Below are 17,355 nucleotides of genomic sequence, written 5' to 3' on the forward strand. Positions count from 1 at the left end.
CTGAGGCGGGTGAATCACCTGAGGTCAGGAGTTCAAGACCACCTTGGCCAACATGGCGAAATCTTGTCTATACTAAAAATACAAAAATTATCCAGGCGTGATGGTGCACACCTGTAATCCCAGTTAATCAGGAGGTTGAGGCAGGAGAATCGCTTGAACTGGGGAGGCGGAGGTTGCAGTGAGCCGAGATCACGTCATTTCACTCCAGCCTGGGCGAAAGACCAAAACTCCCTCTAAAAAAAACAAAAACAAAAAACCAGAATGCTCCAATGAGCATTTCGTTTAAGCACCAAAGTTTCAGATTTTGGAACAATTTGGATTTTAGATATTCAGACTTAGGATGCCCTACCTGTATTTCTTCTCAACTCCAATACACATGCCCTGTTGATTGTGTGCTTTCGAGACACCAGGTACACCAGGTCCCAGAGGTGGGATCATACCCCTTCTACTTTGCATCTGGGAACCTGTTCTGAGGGTCACACAGAGCTGAGTGACAGAGCCAGACATCAGCCCCAGGCAATCTCATGCTGGCCCAGTTGCTGCACCATTCCCCACACCCTGTCCACACTCATAGTTTGCCATTTTGCTCTTACCATGAATGCCCCCTCGCCAGGTCATTTTGGTCATCTGTGATGGTCCAGGGTAGGCGGGCCAGTTGACCCAGCCATCCCCACCCAGTAGCAGGGATGGAGGCTGCCTTGGGCTGTCTGCACCATTGATGTCAGTATCCCCAGACAACCCCCAGTAGCCATTAGCCTCAGTTTCTGCCAGCTTTTCTGTTCATTGCATTCCCAGGCTGAGTTCCTTAGTTCTCAGAAACGGAATGCTATCTTGAATCTTAGACCCCTTAAGCAGCAGACACTCCCTACCCACAGCCACACTGCCTACCCACAGATCTGCTTCCAGGAGGCAGCTCTGCAGGTGCCAAGTGTGCCTCAGGTAGCCTCGGGCCACTGAGCTCATTCTAGACCTTGCATATGCTGGGTCTAGGGTGGTTCCCATTGGCTCCTGTGTTTGCTTCACCCAGAAACCTTTGCTGAGCACCAGTTACCACCACCAAATTGAATGCAGGTTGTTAACACCTAGCTCCCCTGAGAGCCTGAGTTAAGACCTTCCTGCTGCTTTGGGGCATGCCATCCTGGGGGCTGCATGTGGCTCTGCCCAGACCTGGGGTGTCAGCTCTGCTGGCAGCAGCTTGTTCACAGATCTGGGGGACACAACTCCATGTTGTCACTGACTAATGTGGAACCATTAACTGGGAAGTAGTTACCACTTTCCAAACACAGCTGTTTGTTAACAAACACTTCCCGCTGTGTATATTTGACAGCAGCACATTTCTTCATAAAATCCTGCCTGTGGGCTTGGCAGTGCCTTTTTCTTGTTGCCATCTCACAGCTCACTGGTGGACTGGAGCATCCGATGTCTGCCTCTTCAAAGGGGCCCACAAGCAGAGCCTGCCTGGAGCTGTGTGGTTGACTCCTGAACCCTTAGGTCTTTCACAGACACCTCCAGGTGAGGCTCTGCCTGCCCAGGCCTTGGAAAGAAACCGCCTTCAGGGCACAGTGTGCCACTTGCTTAGTTGCTGACAGCAGGGCTTTTGGGGGAGGAGGAGAGAATGTGGGCTCTGAAGCTGGCCTCACCTGGGTTCAGATCCTGGCTCCGCATGGGAACTCTTGGAGGTCCAGGGCTCTTCTTTCCTCGATGAGAATGATAGTGATATGAAAGCAGAATTATTGTGTTAATGAGGTGAGGGATGCAGTGCTGGGGCAATGTCCAACACACCCTGCACTGCCCTCAGCCAACAATCCTTCTCACCCATCTAGTGAGACCCATTTCTTCAGTGTCAGCATCTCCCATGGCTCCTTACTCCTCTGCCAGGCCCTCTGAGGGCTCCCTGCCTGGGGCATAGTGGCCAAGGGCTAGGTCTGTCCTGAGGGACCTTTGTTGCCTGCCTGAGGCTGCCCTCCCTCCCAAGGTTGGCACTGCTGCACACAGGCTGCCCCTGGAACCCCCAAGGCAGTCCACCTGTTGCCCTGCACACTGTGCACACCTTAGATGGGGATGATCATTTATGCTGATAGCCATAAGGGCCCTAATTCTAGCTACTGTATCACTTACTCTCTGGATCACAATCTTCACCAAGATTTTGAGGCCTGAGTCTACACTCATAGAAACCTGGCTCTTTGAGCCCATATAGGCACCCCAGGAGAGAGAGCACATGGCATCAGACACCTCTTGTCATGAAGGTTCTGGCCTTTACTGATGGGTGTCCAGGAAAAAGGCCAAGGCATAGACACCCCTGCCCTGCTCTCCCAGTTGCCTCCTGCTCAGCTGGGAGCTGAGCCCCTTCACCTCCTGCTACTTCTGCTGCAAGGGGTTCAAGGCAGAGGGGGTTGGTTATAAGATGTTCCCTGGAGCCAATAATCTTGAACGAAAACAAAGCTGGAGGACTCATACTTCCCAGTTTCAAAACGTACTACAAATCTATGATATACTAATCAAAACAGTGTGGAATATTAGCCTTAAAAAGGGGGGAAATTCAGTCACATCAGACAGCATGGGAAACCTAGAGGACATAATGCTAAGTGAAATAGCCAGTCACAAAAGACAAATACTGGATGATTCCACTCAGATGAGGTATGAGGAGTAGCAGCCTGGCAGCACTAGCCCAATCAGACCCCATTTCTTTGGCCCGGTACCTATATGGGATGAGCCCAGGCCCAGGGTTTGGTTAGAGACAGACTCCTGCCAGGGGGGCCCCACAGGGGTGCTGTGTGCTCAGCTGAAGGATCACCAGGGAATCTGCTGACTTTTGACTTCAGGGTCAGCTGGTGCTCTGGTGTGAGCCTGGGTAAAGGACAGGTCAGCTGGGTGTGAACCCCCACCCCTTGCCCACCTGTTGTGAGTACAGTATCCCCACCTGCCTGTGCTGCTGGCTCATGTGGGGGACCCGTAGAAGCCAGGACTATCGTGCAGGTTAAACGAGAGGGCCTCTGAAGTGGGCCCTGCACCATTAGACTGGAGCAGGTGTGAGGGTCTGCTGTTGAGACCCTGCTTTTTGCTCACAGGCAAGTGTTCGGGGGGAGCTGGTGAGCTTTGAGTTGACACTGACTGAGCCAGGACCACACAGATAGTAGAACCAGGCATCAGGAGGGCATGCTGGCCACAAAGCAGGGTGTTCGCCTGCCTTTAACCTTTGCTCCCTTTCTGTGGACATAAAAGTGGCCCCTTCCACAAAATGGTGGTGTGCCCTGCATCCTCACTTGGATGTCCTAGGCTGCTGCAGCTCCCAACCAGCCAGGTTCTTGTCAAGCTTTAGTTTGTATAGTTTGCAAAAGGAGAACTTGATATTTTTCTGAACTTAGGAATCTTGATTTTGCATTTCAGTCTGTCTGCCTCATGGTTTGAAGATTCTACTGGGCCCTTAGGTGCCAGAGGAGGTGGGACAGGTTGCCCCCATACTGGCTGCTGCTTTCCTGGTCCTCTCTCCTGCAAAGAAATGCAGATTCCAGCAGTTTGAATAGGTTTGAGCACTCTGCCAGCAGCTTTTATTACCAATAATATTGTTTAAGCTTGGAAAAGAGAATGAAACTACCCACAACTGTCCCACAAGCCATGACATGGCAGAAGTGTTTGTGTTTCGTGTGCTCCCCCCAGTGTGTTTTCTGTGCATCTCTGCAGGTTCACTCATTCAGCAGCTGTCTACTGAGTGGTTGTCACGCAGGAGGTTCCTGTTTGAGGTGCTGGGGATATAGCATTGTGTACTCACTGGGAGAATAGTGTGGGCAGCTAGTGATGAGTAGGAAGAAAAACAAAGCTTGGTAAGGGGTTAGAGGTGTGATTGTGACTATTTAGACAGGGAGATTGGGAAGACCTGTCTAAGCAAGGACCTGAATCAAGTGAGGGAGCCCTGATGGCCACGAGGATATTGGGGAAGAGGCTTCCAGATGGACACACACCCAAAACACATGCCTAGAGACAGAAACAGTCTTGGTGTGACTAGAATCTGCTGGAAGCTGGTGTGACTAGAATCTGCTGGAAGCTGGTGTGACTAGATGGGCAAGGAGGAGAGAGGAAGAAGATGAGGTCAGAGGCTTTCAGGGCAAGTTTTGGCAGGGGAGGAGTTGAGGGGACATCATCCTGAATTAGGTTAAAGCTGTCGCAAGGGCTGGGCATGGTGGCTCCCGCCTGTAATCCCAGCTCTTTGGGAGGCCAAGGCGGGCAAATCACTTGAGGTCAGGAGTTTGAGACCAGCCTGGCCAACATGGCAAAACCCCGTCTCAACTAAAAGTACAAAACTTAGCCTGGTGTGGTGGTGTGTGCCTGAAATCCCAGCTACTCAGTAGGCTAAGGAAGGAGAGTCGCTTGAACCTGGGAGGCAGAGGTTGCAGTGAGCCAAGGTCGTGCCACTGCCCTCCAGCCTGGGTAACACAGCAAGACTCTGTCTCAAAAAAAAAAAAAAAGCTAAACTAAAAAAACAAAAAACTGTCGCAAGGTTGTGGAAGAAGACAGGCTCCATGTGGCCTGAGTGTGTCAGAGACACTACTGGGCTGATATGTAAAGAGTGAGTTGGGGGTGGCCTGTCAGAGGCCTAGCAGGACACAGATGGCCCCATCTAACAGGAAAGTCTGAAGAGCACTTAATGAAGGAGCAACTTACACAGGCCCAGGCAGAGAGTAGGAATTCACAAGGGAAGAGGAGTGTGGTACCCTGGGCCAGCCGCGGTGCCTGTCGGGGCTGGCCATTGATGGCTGCCCCTCATCAACTCCACAGGGAGGGAATTCAAGGAGTGAGTGCTCTGATCAAATTCCCTCAGTCAAACCCACCCAGTAGTCAGAGGCCCAGGAGCTTGAGAATGTGTCCACACAGGTGGAGAAGAAGTCAGTGTGGCAGCAGAGATGGGAGGAGGCCACAGCAGGATATCAGGAAGTAGTCTGATTCTAGATGGATTCAGACAGAAGAGCTGAATCAATGGATCAGACAACATGGGAAACCTAGAGGACATAATACTAAGTGAAATAGCCAGTCACAAAAGGCAAATACTGAATGATTCCACTTAGGTGAGGTATGACGAGTAGCAGCCTGGCAGCGCTAGCCCAATCAGACCCCATTTCTTTGGCCCAGGACCTGTGGGGTGTGAAGGAAAGAGAAAAGTCAAGGTCAATTCACAGATAGTCATTCATCCTGCTTCTGTTCTGATTCTCTAATGTTGTGAATCAGGTGAGAAAGTTTGCACATCTATCATCTTCAACAACTGTATTTAACTTTTCGTATATATATATATGAGTGATATAGAACAGTTGTATATATATGAGTATATATGAATAACGTAGAACAGAGTTCCCTCCTGAGGCACTATTGACATTTGGGACCAAATAATTCTCTGTTGTGGGGATGTTGTGTGTGCACTGCAGGACTTTCAGCAATATCCCTGGTCTCTACCCACTAGATACCAGTAGCCTTCCTCTAGCTGTGATGACCAAAGATGTTTCCAGATATTGTCAGATGCCTCCTTGGGGACAGACCCCCACCCCCATTGAGAACTATTGCCATGAGTCTCCCTCCCCAGGCAACTCTCAGGAATGTTGGGTGCATTTCCTTTCCATCTTCTGCCTACTTTCTTTACACACAAACAGACACACACTCACAGAAATGTATGCAAATGTGGTTCTGCTTTTTTTTGCTTCTCGTGTACTCATAAACTCTTTGATTGCATGACTTCTAATGCCTACACAGGATTCTCGGGGCGGGGGGAGGGTGGGCACAGCTTTTACACTAACTCCTTAATATTTGGCTTTATCCAAACAGACATTCTAATTATAATTTTTCATGATTAGAAGTATCAGGAATGGTTGGCTTTACGTCTACCAGGTCTAGCTATGGGGATATTCATGTCCTAGGTTGCTGGGGTGAGTTTGCAGCAGGTATGTGCCCGCAGCTTATGGATGTCCCCAGCAGCCCACTGAGTCTCCCATCAGCAGGTAGCCACACACTCCTCTTCCTCTGGCCTATAGAACACTACTCCAAGGGCTCCCAGCCAATTCCCCTTCACATAGGGCAAGGGGTCCTGGGTGGCTCCAAAGGCTGCAGAAGGTCTTCCCTGGCCAAGCCCTCCACCACTCCTGATTCCTCCATTTGTCATGGAACCCGTGAGCACCATCTGTGCCCCCGTGCCAATGCCTGAGGTATGGCTAGGTGAAGGGCTGAACACAGCTGAGGTCCATAGCCACCTTCCTGGCAGCCCTGTGGAGCCCTACTGGTCTTGCAGATAGGCTGGCACTGCTCCAGGATCCCCACCAGACAGTTTGCACACCTGGAGTCACCATGTAGGAGTTGTAGAGCCTGACCTCTCTGAGCCCCACCATCTGTCCCTTGTGGATTCGTGAGGCAGGAGGTAGTTAAGTGGTGAGTGGATCATCATCATTGGTTGTGGCAGGGAGACAGCCCCTGGGGGCAGAGACCCTGGGTGACACAGGCAGAGCACATCCTCCAGGCCACTATACAATAGTGACAGATGGCACCTGGGATCAGGTCTGCCTTACGGCTTTGCACATCTTGGGACAGCAGGTGTCCCCAGAGGGTAGTAGTTGTTTTCCCATCTCCAGCTGTCAACAGGCTTTGCCAAGCCCCCACTACATGCAGGGCCCATGGAAGGCTACAGGTAGGGATGCAAGCCACCTCACCCCAAGCTTTTGCTTCCTGTGTGAAGAGAAAGGGAGCGTGGGGAGTTCCAGGAGCTATGACAGTCAGCCCAATGTGTGCTGTAGTGAAACGATTGCTGGCAGAGTAGTGCGAGTTAGTGGGCGGGGGCTGGCATTGAAATTTAGCCTCAAGGGCATGGACTGTTGCTTAGCTGGCCCCAGGGAGCATAGTGCTGGCACCCTGGCCTTGGGAAGGACCCAAGCAGCCCCACTCACGCCCCATGGCTGTTGCCCTCCTCCCTCAACCTGACATACACTTCCTTCCCATTTTATGAAAGGTCAGACTGCTCAGCTTCTTTTCATTCTTCCTGTGGGCAACTATTGCACCCTTTTCTGTGAGCTTCAAACTAGACTTGTCCTGGAGGAGCCATCAGTGAAGTCAGACTGTGTCCCTGCCCTTATAGGGCTGATAGAGAAGTAGGGGCAGACAGCAGACCCATCTGCGAGTCAGTGGAAAGGCTATTTAAGGTGGCCATGGGGCTGTGGGAACAGTATTCCAGGGGAGCATCAGGGGGAAAGGTGAGGTGGCACCAGGTAGAGAGACCTGCAGGGACCAAGGTGGGAACAAGTGTGGCTGGAGGGCTGTTCACAAAGAGGGGTTGGAGGGTATGGGGGAGATGAGCCAGCGGGTAGGCAGGTAGACTGAGGCATGGAGCTGACTCTTGCCCTGAGGCAGGTGCAGCCCAAAGGCCTTTAAGCAGAGGAGTTAGATGTCCCCTCTGCCTTCTGCTGTGAAGCAGGGATGGTCCAGATAGTAGGCAAGGGAGGACATAAGGTGCCTGTATGCTTCTACGATTCTTTGCCCTACTTCTCTTCAGGACCTTACAGCCCTCCATCTGCCCTCTGTCACAGGAGGGTCTATGTGCACAAGCCTCAGGGCCAATGCAGCCAAGGAAAATGTGCCGTTATCTGGCAAGTGGCTCCATGGGCCTCCTCCCATTCTCAGAGGTGCCTATGAGCCAGCAGTGTGACAGGTTGCATGAGGCCTGAGAGAGGGCTGGCCATGATGGCTGGCTCAGTGTTCAGCACACAGCACATGCCCAGGCAGATTTGTAAAGTAACTTGCCCACCTATAGTGGATAGGTCAGGGGGCAGGGGAAGAGCCCAGGCCTCAGAGTCCTTGCAGCCTGGACCAGAGTCCAGGGATGGTTCTGCCACTTCCTGGCTCTGGAACCTTGAGCAAGCTCTTGAATTTCTCTGAGCCTCTATTTCCTCATTGGTAATTCTGTGAGGTGAGGGGTTATGGCACTGTGCTCAACCCAGGAGGCATCATGTTGCCTTACCTCACTACACCACGAAGCTACAGGGCAGGTTCTATGCTGCAGGTGCACCGTGCAAGTCAGATCCCCTTCCCCCTTGCAGAGGTTCAGCAAGGGCCCAATACAGTCTCTGCCCCCTCCCCTACCCCACCAGCCTGGTACCCATGATTCCCCAGACAGGTCTCAGCCCTCCCTGTCAGCACCTATCTGGGGCCTCAGGCATGAATCAGCTAAGGGCCCCCATAAGCTGTCTGGACACTTTGTGCCTTAGCATTGATCAGCTCTCTTTCTCTGGTGGGCCTGGGAGACAGCTGGAGAAACACACTCTCCACCAGTACACAGTAGCCAGGTCTGCAGGAAGCTAATTTATAATCCAGGTTGGGTTTGACAGGCTAGTGCTTTCTGCACCCTTTGCCCCAGAAACCTCTCCCACTGCCTTCTCCCTTTCTGCTCCCCTCAGCAGACGGGAAGCTCACAGTGAATGGAGCCTCCTACACACAGCCACAGGGCCCTCCCTGCCCAGTGTTCAGGAGCAGCCCTCAGTCCCTAAAGCATCCCGGTGGGGGCAGAAGGGTAGCCCTCATAGGAGCAAAGGCTTAGAGGCAGGCTAGCATGGGCCCCACAGCCAGCGAGTCAGGGAGCTGGAGTTGCACTTTTGCCTCATGATGATTAGGGGAACGGTTCAGTATGCTCAGCCTGGCCAGCAGTGGGCAGAATGGGACCAGGTGGGACAAGCTTGCAAGCCAAGAAGTGAGAGGGCTTTCGGAGCAGCTGGAGTGCAAGGTGATGAAGGCCTGTGCCCAGCGCTGGGAAAGGCGAGCAAGGGACCTGAGCGGGAGGGGAGGACAGATTGGCTGGGACAGTGGGTGCCGTGGAAAGGGTAGAGGGTCTGGCATTGTGCAGTCCCAGGTGCCAAGCCCAGCTCTGCCCATTGCCAGCCCTTTTCCTCTAGGACAGCATGGTCCTGAGGTGGAGTGAGATGGCCAGTGCAAGGTGCTTGGCTGCTGTGGTGAAGACCAGAGAGGGAGGAGTGGCTGGCCAGGCAGCTGGTGGGAAGGCCTGCTCTATGGGCCAGTGAGAAGGCCCCAGAGAAGGCAGAGGCAGCCAGGCCCACACTCACCCTCTTACCCTACACCATTCTCCCCTGGGCCTGGATTCCACCAAGAGGCTCTTTGCCCAGAGATCACTGACCTAAGCACTGTGGCCAGAGTCCGGCCCTCCGAGCCTAAAGCAGCTGTACCACTGGCCGTGAATAAGGAACGCTACTGATTCCTGACAAATAAGTCAGGGCTGCTATTTGGGCTTGTGGGGGCCCCCTGACAGAAGGCGGGTACTGGGTACATGTGGCAGGTTTGTAGGGTTGGTCAGGCCAGGGGTCTGTCAGTCTCCACCTTGAGGAGTCAAAGACTACACTCCTAAACCAGTGGTGCTGGGCCAGAGATCAGTTCTGAAAATGCATCCCACAGCCTGATGATCAAAGCCCATGGCCAGAGCAGCCTGGAGCTGTGGAATCGATGTCTGCAGGAACTGCTGCTCATCGTGGTTTGCCATGCAGCCAAGAAGGAGGGGACCGCCTGCCTTCCCTGTGGGCGCCCTGAGCAGCCCACACACTCACTTTCAACCTACTTCTTGTTTCCCCAGAACCTCCAGTGGGCCCGCGACGTGTTGCTAGGCAGCAGTATCCCGTGGCAACAACTGCAGCACATGCCGGCACAGGGGCTCTTCTGCGAGAGGAACAAGACCAATTTCTTCAACGTGAGTACTTTGCCTTGTTGATTTCCAAGGCTGTTTGTTGCCACTGCTTTTCACTGAAGGCGCATGAATTGACCCCCTAGGTGGGTGTTCCCAGGGCCTCAGGTTTGCGGCATCCTCAGAGGGCAGGCAGGGTGGTGCAGTCGAGAGTGAGCCAGACTCCGGTGTGGGGCTGTGATTGCTGAGCGACTTCTGGCAAGTCACTGCCCCCTCCTATGGGGAGATGCATGGATGAGCTTGGTATGTTCTCCAAAGCCCCAGGTATTCTGGGGCCACACAGGCAGTGATGACAGGGGTACAGGCCCAGGTTTCCTCCTCCTGCTGGAGCAGCTCCTGTGGTCTCAAGCACGTAGGAGATTCTGACTGCTTAAAAAACAAGTGTGGGCCGGGCGCGGTGGCTCACGCCTGTAGTCCCAGCACTTTTGGAGGCCGAGGCGGGCAGATCATCTGAGGTCAGGAGTTCGAGACCAGCCTGGCCAACATGGCAAAACCCCATCTTTACTAAATATACAAAAGTTAGCTGGGCGTGGTGGCGGGCGCCGTAATCCCAGCTACTCAGGAAGCTGAGGCAGGAGAATTGCTTGAGCCCGGGAGGTGGAGGTTGCGGTGAGCCGAGATCATGCCATTGCACTCCAGCCTGGGGGACCAGAGCAAGACTCTGTCTCAAACAAACAAACAAACAAACAAACAAATGTGGCTTAGGCACAGTGGCTCACGCCTGTAATCCCAGCACTTTGGGAGGCCAAGGCAGGCAGATCATCTGAGGTCAGGAGTTCAAGACCAGCCTGGCCAACATGGTGAAACCCTGTCTCTACTAAAATACAAAAATTAGCTGGGCATGGTGGCAGGCACCTGTAATCCCAGCTACTCAGGAGGCTGAGGCAGGAGAATTGCTTGAACCCAGGAGGTGGAGGTTGCAGTGAGCCGAGATGGTGCCATTGCACTCTAGCCGGGGAGACAGAGTGAGACTCCCTCTTAAAAAAAAAAAGAGTGTGACCAATATTGGGCTTTTAGTGAACTTCAGCCCTGATATTCCGTGTCAGGTGGAGACTTACTCCTTGAGCAGGGCAGGGCCAATCACCTAGGCCTGCCTGCCTCTCATCCCAAAGGCCTACATATGCTTCTCTTGATACCCCACCTGGATCTACCCTCCCCCATTTCCTCTGTCCTGCATGGAGACAGCTGGCCCCTCACTCCCCTCTACCTCCAAGTCCTTACCTATCCACCGCCCCTCCCAGCATGGCCAGCTCCCAGCTGGGTGACTTTGGCAGGTCATACATCCCCTCTGAGCTTTGGTTTCTTCTGTATTTTCCTTGATTCCCTCTTACTCATGGAGAAACTGAAGGGCAGAGGTGGCCTGAACAGGAGCTGAGGAGAGCAGGTTTCAGGTCTGGAGGGGTGTAACAGGCCATTTCTCAGGGTACATGGGCAGGCAGGTCCCCACTGAGAGCCAGCCAGCTGGTGGGAGTGTCTGGATCCATGGCTCCTCCTCTCCCAGGGTGTGGTCTTCTGGGGTCAGAGTAGGAGCTTGAGATCCTGAAAGCCCTGCATCTGCCCACCCTCTCTGTTTTGGTATTTTATAGACAAGTAGGGGTGTTATTGGTAATCAATCTACATGATACCAAGGGATTTGCTGCAAAAGAGAGGTGCTCTCTTACCTGCATGCCCAGGCCACAGCCACCTCCCCACAGCAGAAACTGTTTCTTGTCTCATGTGTGTCCTTCTAGAGGGCATCTGCCCATTTACAAGCTAGTGCACATAGATGCGCATAAAAGGCAAAAGTGCACACACTTCTGCCCCTTGTATTTTTTTACTAAACAATATCTCTAACAGTATCTCTTGGAGATACTGTTAGAACCCACCCATTCTTTTTGATAGCTACTGCATAGTAGTCCCAACATAGGGATGTCCCACAGTTTACCTACCCATCCCTCCTTTTTTTTTTTTTTTTTTTTTTTTTTTTTGAGACAGAGTCTTGCTCTGTCACCCAGGCTTGAGTGCAGTGGCGTAATCTTGGGTCACTGCAACCTCCGCATCCTGGGTTCAAGCAATTCTGCTTCAGCCTCACAAGTAGCTGGGACTACGGGTCCACACCACCACGCCCAGCTAATTTTTGTTTTTTTTTTTTTTTTTTTAGAGACAGGGTTTCACCATGTTGGCCAGGCTGGTCTCGAACTCCTGGCCTCAAGTGATCCGCCCTCCTTGGCCTCCCAAAGTGCTGGGATTACAGGCGTGAGTCACTGTGCCCGGCCTCCCATCCCTTATTGATGGACACTTAGATTAGTTTGTCTTTTTTACTACAAACAATACATCACACACACACACGCACACATACACACACACACAGAAAGGCTCAGTGCTTCACCTATGAAGCACTGCCTTGACTGTGACATTACGTTAATTTTAACTTCTATGCAAATTTTTTGTCCTTCATGTTCATTTTCTAGTGGATTATTGGTCCTTTTCCTATTGATTAATAAGAACTCTTTATATATCAATGAAATGAGCCCTTTGTCAGTGTTTTGAAAATCTGTTTTTCTGCAGTTGATAGGCGAGTTGGAGCTAGACAAGTTGCTTAATTTCCCTGTCCTGGGTTCCTCACCTTGAAAGTGGGCTTCTATTACCTGGCTTGAAGAGTAACTGTAGGAATCAAGTTAGATACCGGGGTAATATTTCTAACACAGGATCTGGCACATGGCAGGTACTTAAGAAAATAGTTTCCCTCCCTCCCTCTCTTCCTCTCTCCTTTTGGTGCTTTGCCCTTAAAGCCTGTGCAGTGATATTGGAAGGAAGGAGCCAACCTCCATGTCTTCCTCACAGGGGAAGACCTCAGCCTTTCTAATGATAAAGCTGGGGAAGCTGGCCCCTCAGATGCCTGCCCCGCAGAGCACATCCAAGTTGGCAGCCACATGCTCCAGGCCCCTTTCCCACTGGGCTCACTCCCTGCACCTCCTCCTTAGTTTCTGGGACCTGCCAAAATGAGTCTTGCAGAAAAGCAGTCTGAGGTTGTGTGCCTGTGGGAGGGAAGGCTGGTACAGCCTCATGTAGGCCTGGCACATAGGCAATGCCATCCCTGCACCTGGAAGCCCCTGAAGATCAGGGCCACCCCAGCCCAGACTGGGTGTTTTGGTGGTTTTGCCACTTCCAGGACAGTTGTTTGTTCCTCCATGCTTCCCAGTGACCTGCTGCTTTTACCATCGTTTGGGGCCTCTGTCCTCCTCTGCTTTCTTACCTCTTCTCTTTAGAGATAGGTTTGGGCTACTTGTGCTCCTTGAGCTATGCCTAGTGTCCAGTATGTCAAGAAATGCTGGGCAGTTCCTGAATGCTTTCAGCAAATGAGTCTATCTGGCATATTCCCAAGTCTGGGGAAACTGCATACTAACGTGTTTATGAAGGAGCATTTAGGGCAGCCCTTGGCTGACTCTGCTGGGATGGGGCCATGTCTCTGGTAGATAGTCTTTAGGCTGGGATGAGCAGACTGGCTCACCTCTCTTCTAGCCTGCACTGGGGTTTACTGCTTAGTCTAGTGGGAAGCAAAGGCAGTAGGTGGGTGCTGGCCCTTGAGAGGAGGTAAAGGGAGGTTGAGGCTGGGGACATCAGCACCCTAATCCCTATCCCTCTCAACCCACTGTCCTGGGCCATCCACACTGCCCAGCCTTTGTGTTGCTCAGCCTGTCATCCTTAGAGCTTGGGTGGGGGGCACTTCTGTTATTTTTTAATGATAATTTTTGAAAATTGTGAGAGTTGTAGTTTAGGAAAAATTCAAACCCCTTTTCCTTTGTTCTCACACCAACACAACAGTCAACACAAACAGAAGACTTCTGTGACCAAATGGGGGGCAGATTTAAGAGACAGCATCGTGCTGTGTCACCTAGGCCCTTGGGGGCCCTACCTCAGCCTGCCAGATAGCTGGGACTACAGACATGCACCACCATGCCCAGCCAATTTTTAAGTTTTTTATAGAGACGGAGTCTTGCTATATTGCCCAGGCTCAATTTCAACACCTGGAGATGGTGTCAGATCCCACAGGTTGAGGGCTTAGTCCTCAAAACATCCCCCACATCAGTCACTAGTCACAAGTCTGGGCCTCCGAAATGTCTAACTGACTGGCTTCAAGTTGATGTTCCTACAACCCCCTTTGGGTTTAATTTGCCGAAGTGGCTCACAGAACTCAGAGAAACACATTTCCCAGTTTATTATAAGGGATGTTATAGGAGGGTACAGGGAAGGCTCTATCCTCCTGTAATTGTTTCTCTCCAGGCATACCACCCACCAGGAGCTTCCATGTATTTAGTTATCTGGAAGCTCAGGAACCTGTCCTCTTTGGCCTTTTATGGAGACTTCACAGGCATGATTGAAACATGGACAACTATGTCAAAATGTTATTGGACAAAAAGATTATGATCTAAACCCAACAAGGCCTGTCTGTTCAGATTCTTCTTGCCCTCTCTGCAGCATTCCTTCCTCCAGGATGTGGGGCAGGACTCTTATCTGGAATGAAGGTCTTATGGCCCACAATCAAATTAGAGTCCTGTCTTGGGCAAGTGGAAAGAAGGGCAGGAGAAGGTCAGAAAAAGAGAGATTCTCTTTACAGTAACAAGGGCTATGGGAGTTAGGAGCCAGCAACCATGGATGAACAAACATATATATATCTTGTCATATATATCATAATATCACAGTGATATAGGACCACATTTTCACTGCCAACAGTTCAGACACATAGAGTCCACATACCTTTGTTTGCCCATCCCCAGGCACTGTGCCCTTCTCAGAGGTGCTTCTGTGATCAGCCAAGCTGTTATCTTTTTCTGGGTCTGTGTGTACAAAAACAGATGTGTCGTGCGGCTTTTTAAAAAGTGCATGTGTGGCTGGGTGCAGTGGCTCACGCCTGTAATCCCAGCACTTTGGTAGGCAGAGGTGGGTGGACCACCTGAGGTCAGAAGTTCGAGACCAGCCTGGCGAAACCCCGTCTCTACTAAAAATACAAAAATTAGCCGGCATGGTGGTGCATGCCTGTAGTCCCAGCTAGTCAGGAGGCTGAGGCAGAAGAATCCCTTCAACTCAGGAGGCGGAGGTTGTAGTGAGCTGAGATTGCACCACTGCGCTCCAGCCTGGGCGACAGAGCGAGACTCCATGTCAAAAAAAAAAAAAAAAGTGTGCGTGTGCGCTTTTTAGCGACTTTGCTTTTTCCATGACACCAAGTCTTGGAGAAGTTTCCATGTGAGAAGGTCAGGTCGTTTTGCTCTCTGCAGCTGCTGCCCAGTCTCCTTGGGTGGACACATGTATGGGCCCAGTGTCTGCTCTCACAGTCTCCTGGTTTGTGCGTCTTTGTGCTGTTGCTGTGTTCCTAAGTCCCCTGGCCTGGCCCAGAGGAGATGCCCACATGAATATTTGTGGATTAATTTCATTCATCCCTTTCCCCTCAGCAGTTGGTCTCCAAGCTCATTCTCCTGGATCAGCCAGTGCTGGATGTTGTAGGAGTCAGGGAAAGCCTTGGCCCTGGCCACAGGATGCTCAAGGCTGATGGTAGAGCACTGCGTGCATATCTCCATGCGGGGCCTTCATAACATGCTACAGGGCATGTAGGAGGGACAGGGAGCTGGGCTCTCCCATGCGGGGTGGGGTGCTGCTCAGCCAGAAAGGGGGCAGGAGAGGAAGGCTAGGATTAGAGGCACCCTCGGGGGAACTCCTTAGGCTGGGCTGCTGACAGAACCTTCCTGGGGAGTTTAAGGGACCAGAGAATGGGATGGGTGCTAAGGATCGAGTGAGTGGGACCTTGGGTTCCTATGTCAGCTTTGCTGACAGGAACTCCTTGCAAATGGGAACTGCCCCATGACTGGCTGGCCCCCACAGCAGCACAGATGGACGTGTAGCAGGGCTCAGCACTGTGGTTGAACATGAGGAGGAGTGAACATGACATGTCTTGGGTCCCACTGTTCCACACACTGTCCTCCCTGAGCAGAGGGGACCAGGAAAGCAGGCACCAAGCTAGGTGGTAGGTGCTGCTGGGGTGGCTACCCACACCATGGAGGCTGAGGGTTTGTGTCTGGGTGCCCAGAAGCTTCTGAGGCTCCCCCCGCAGGCATACACACCTCTGGCAGGCAAGCCTGCATGGGCCAGAGCCAGGCTGCTTTGTCCAGGGTGAACTTCTCTCCCTGTCTTGTAGTTGATTCAGAAACGTTCCCATAGTAACCAAGCCAGACAGAGATGGTTCTCCTTCCTTCCCCAAAATGTTTGCTTATTTTAGCAGGCAGGGTTTTTTCTTGTTTCAACCCAGTTTCCAGCCTCTGAAAGAAGCAAAGGGAGCTCAGGGCCAGGCTGGTACTGCCTCCTGCTTCTGAGGCCGTGTGGGGCAGGCAGCAGTGGTGGCCTGAGTGTGAGAGTGGAAGGGAGGTGCCGGCCTACTGTGGCCTCCCGGAGTGTGGTGTCTCCCCTAAAGCTGCTCCTGCCGCTGCTCAGGTGGGCAGCCCCCAGGTCCCAAGATCACTGAGAAGAGCACAGATTTTGGGCACAGGCAGGCACAGCTCCCAGCCACTCTACCCCTTACTCAGCCTGGGCTACCCGTAAGCAGAGTGGTCCCGACAGGTGGATGAAAGCTATCATCACACACTTGGCATGCCACACAAATCACCCTTAGGTCTGGAGATGGGCCTGCATGGAGGCCTTGGGGCTTATCTGTGGATCCTAGAGGCCAGTGCTAGGATGTGACTGAAGCACGGAGCAGGAGGAGCTCCAACTCACACCTGGCTGGGGCCTCCATAAGCTCAAGGCCCTGCCCTGGCTTGAATGGAGCAGCCTGAGATGTGGATGGTGGCCTTAGCCGTCACACCCACCACAGAGGTCTCTTTCTGTGAGGGCTGGCCCAGTCGTTGGTGCCTGTGGATGGTGGTCAAACTTCCTGTTCTTGGTCACTGCTGCATAGCACTCCACTGTCTGGTTGTCCTGATGGTCTACCTCCCCTCTTCCCAGCGGATAGGTGGCTTTTGGTTTTCCACTATTAGAAAAAGAATGCTGCTATCTCTGATCTCCTTTCTCACCTGTGCCAGGGTCTCCAGGACAAATGCCTGGAAGTTGGAGGCCAGGACACAGGTCCCCACAGCCAAGCGCTTCCACACTTTGCCAGGTGTTTTGGCAGAGCCAGGCCAGATGCCCTCCCACCAGCCCTTGCCCCACCCCCTCCCAGGACTCAGAACCACAGATGACTTTCATTTTGGCCAATCTGTGGAGTGTGCCAAAAAACCCCAGGTGGTTTCAGTGTGTGTCTCCCATGTGAGTGGGGAGGCTGAGCCTCTTCCCACACCGGTAGCCAGTCCCCTTTGTCTACCCAGGGTCTGCCATGTTCTCTCCTACTTGGCGGCTGCCACAGGTGGTTCTGTTTGTCCTGACTGTGTTGCTTAAACTGATGGGAGGTACAGTCATCATGAGCTGTCTTTGTTTCTTGAAAACATTTATGCCCTGTGTTGTCCCAGCCCGGGAGCCTGAGTGCTCACTGAAGGCCTTGATGTGGTCTGGTAGGGAGGAAGGGCCTCCCCACCCAATTTCTGGTACCCCATACCTGCCAGAGTTGGGGGGAAGGAGAGAAAGTCTCCAAAGCCCAGGGTACTGTCCTTCTCAGCAAGAATCAGTCATGCCCATTGTACTTT

General features: G+C 52.4%; 1 protein-coding gene across 17 annotated transcripts in view; it reads left to right on the top strand.

Annotated features, from left to right (window-relative positions):
* CABIN1 (calcineurin binding protein 1) overlaps positions 1 to 17,355 on the top strand; it is a 166,015-nt gene that overhangs the window by 112,099 nt on the left and 36,561 nt on the right. For all 17 annotated transcript variants that reach the window (XM_016939804.4, XM_016939808.4, XM_063808360.1 and 14 more), the window contains one exon: positions 9,602 to 9,715. In XM_016939804.4, coding sequence (XP_016795293.3) covers positions 9,602 to 9,715 — 114 coding nt within the window. The remainder of the gene's footprint in view (positions 1 to 9,601; positions 9,716 to 17,355) is intronic.

The sequence above is a fragment of the Pan troglodytes genome, chromosome 23 (genome assembly GCF_028858775.2).
Source record: "Pan troglodytes isolate AG18354 chromosome 23, NHGRI_mPanTro3-v2.0_pri, whole genome shotgun sequence".
Taxonomy (NCBI): Eukaryota; Metazoa; Chordata; class Mammalia; order Primates; family Hominidae; genus Pan; species Pan troglodytes.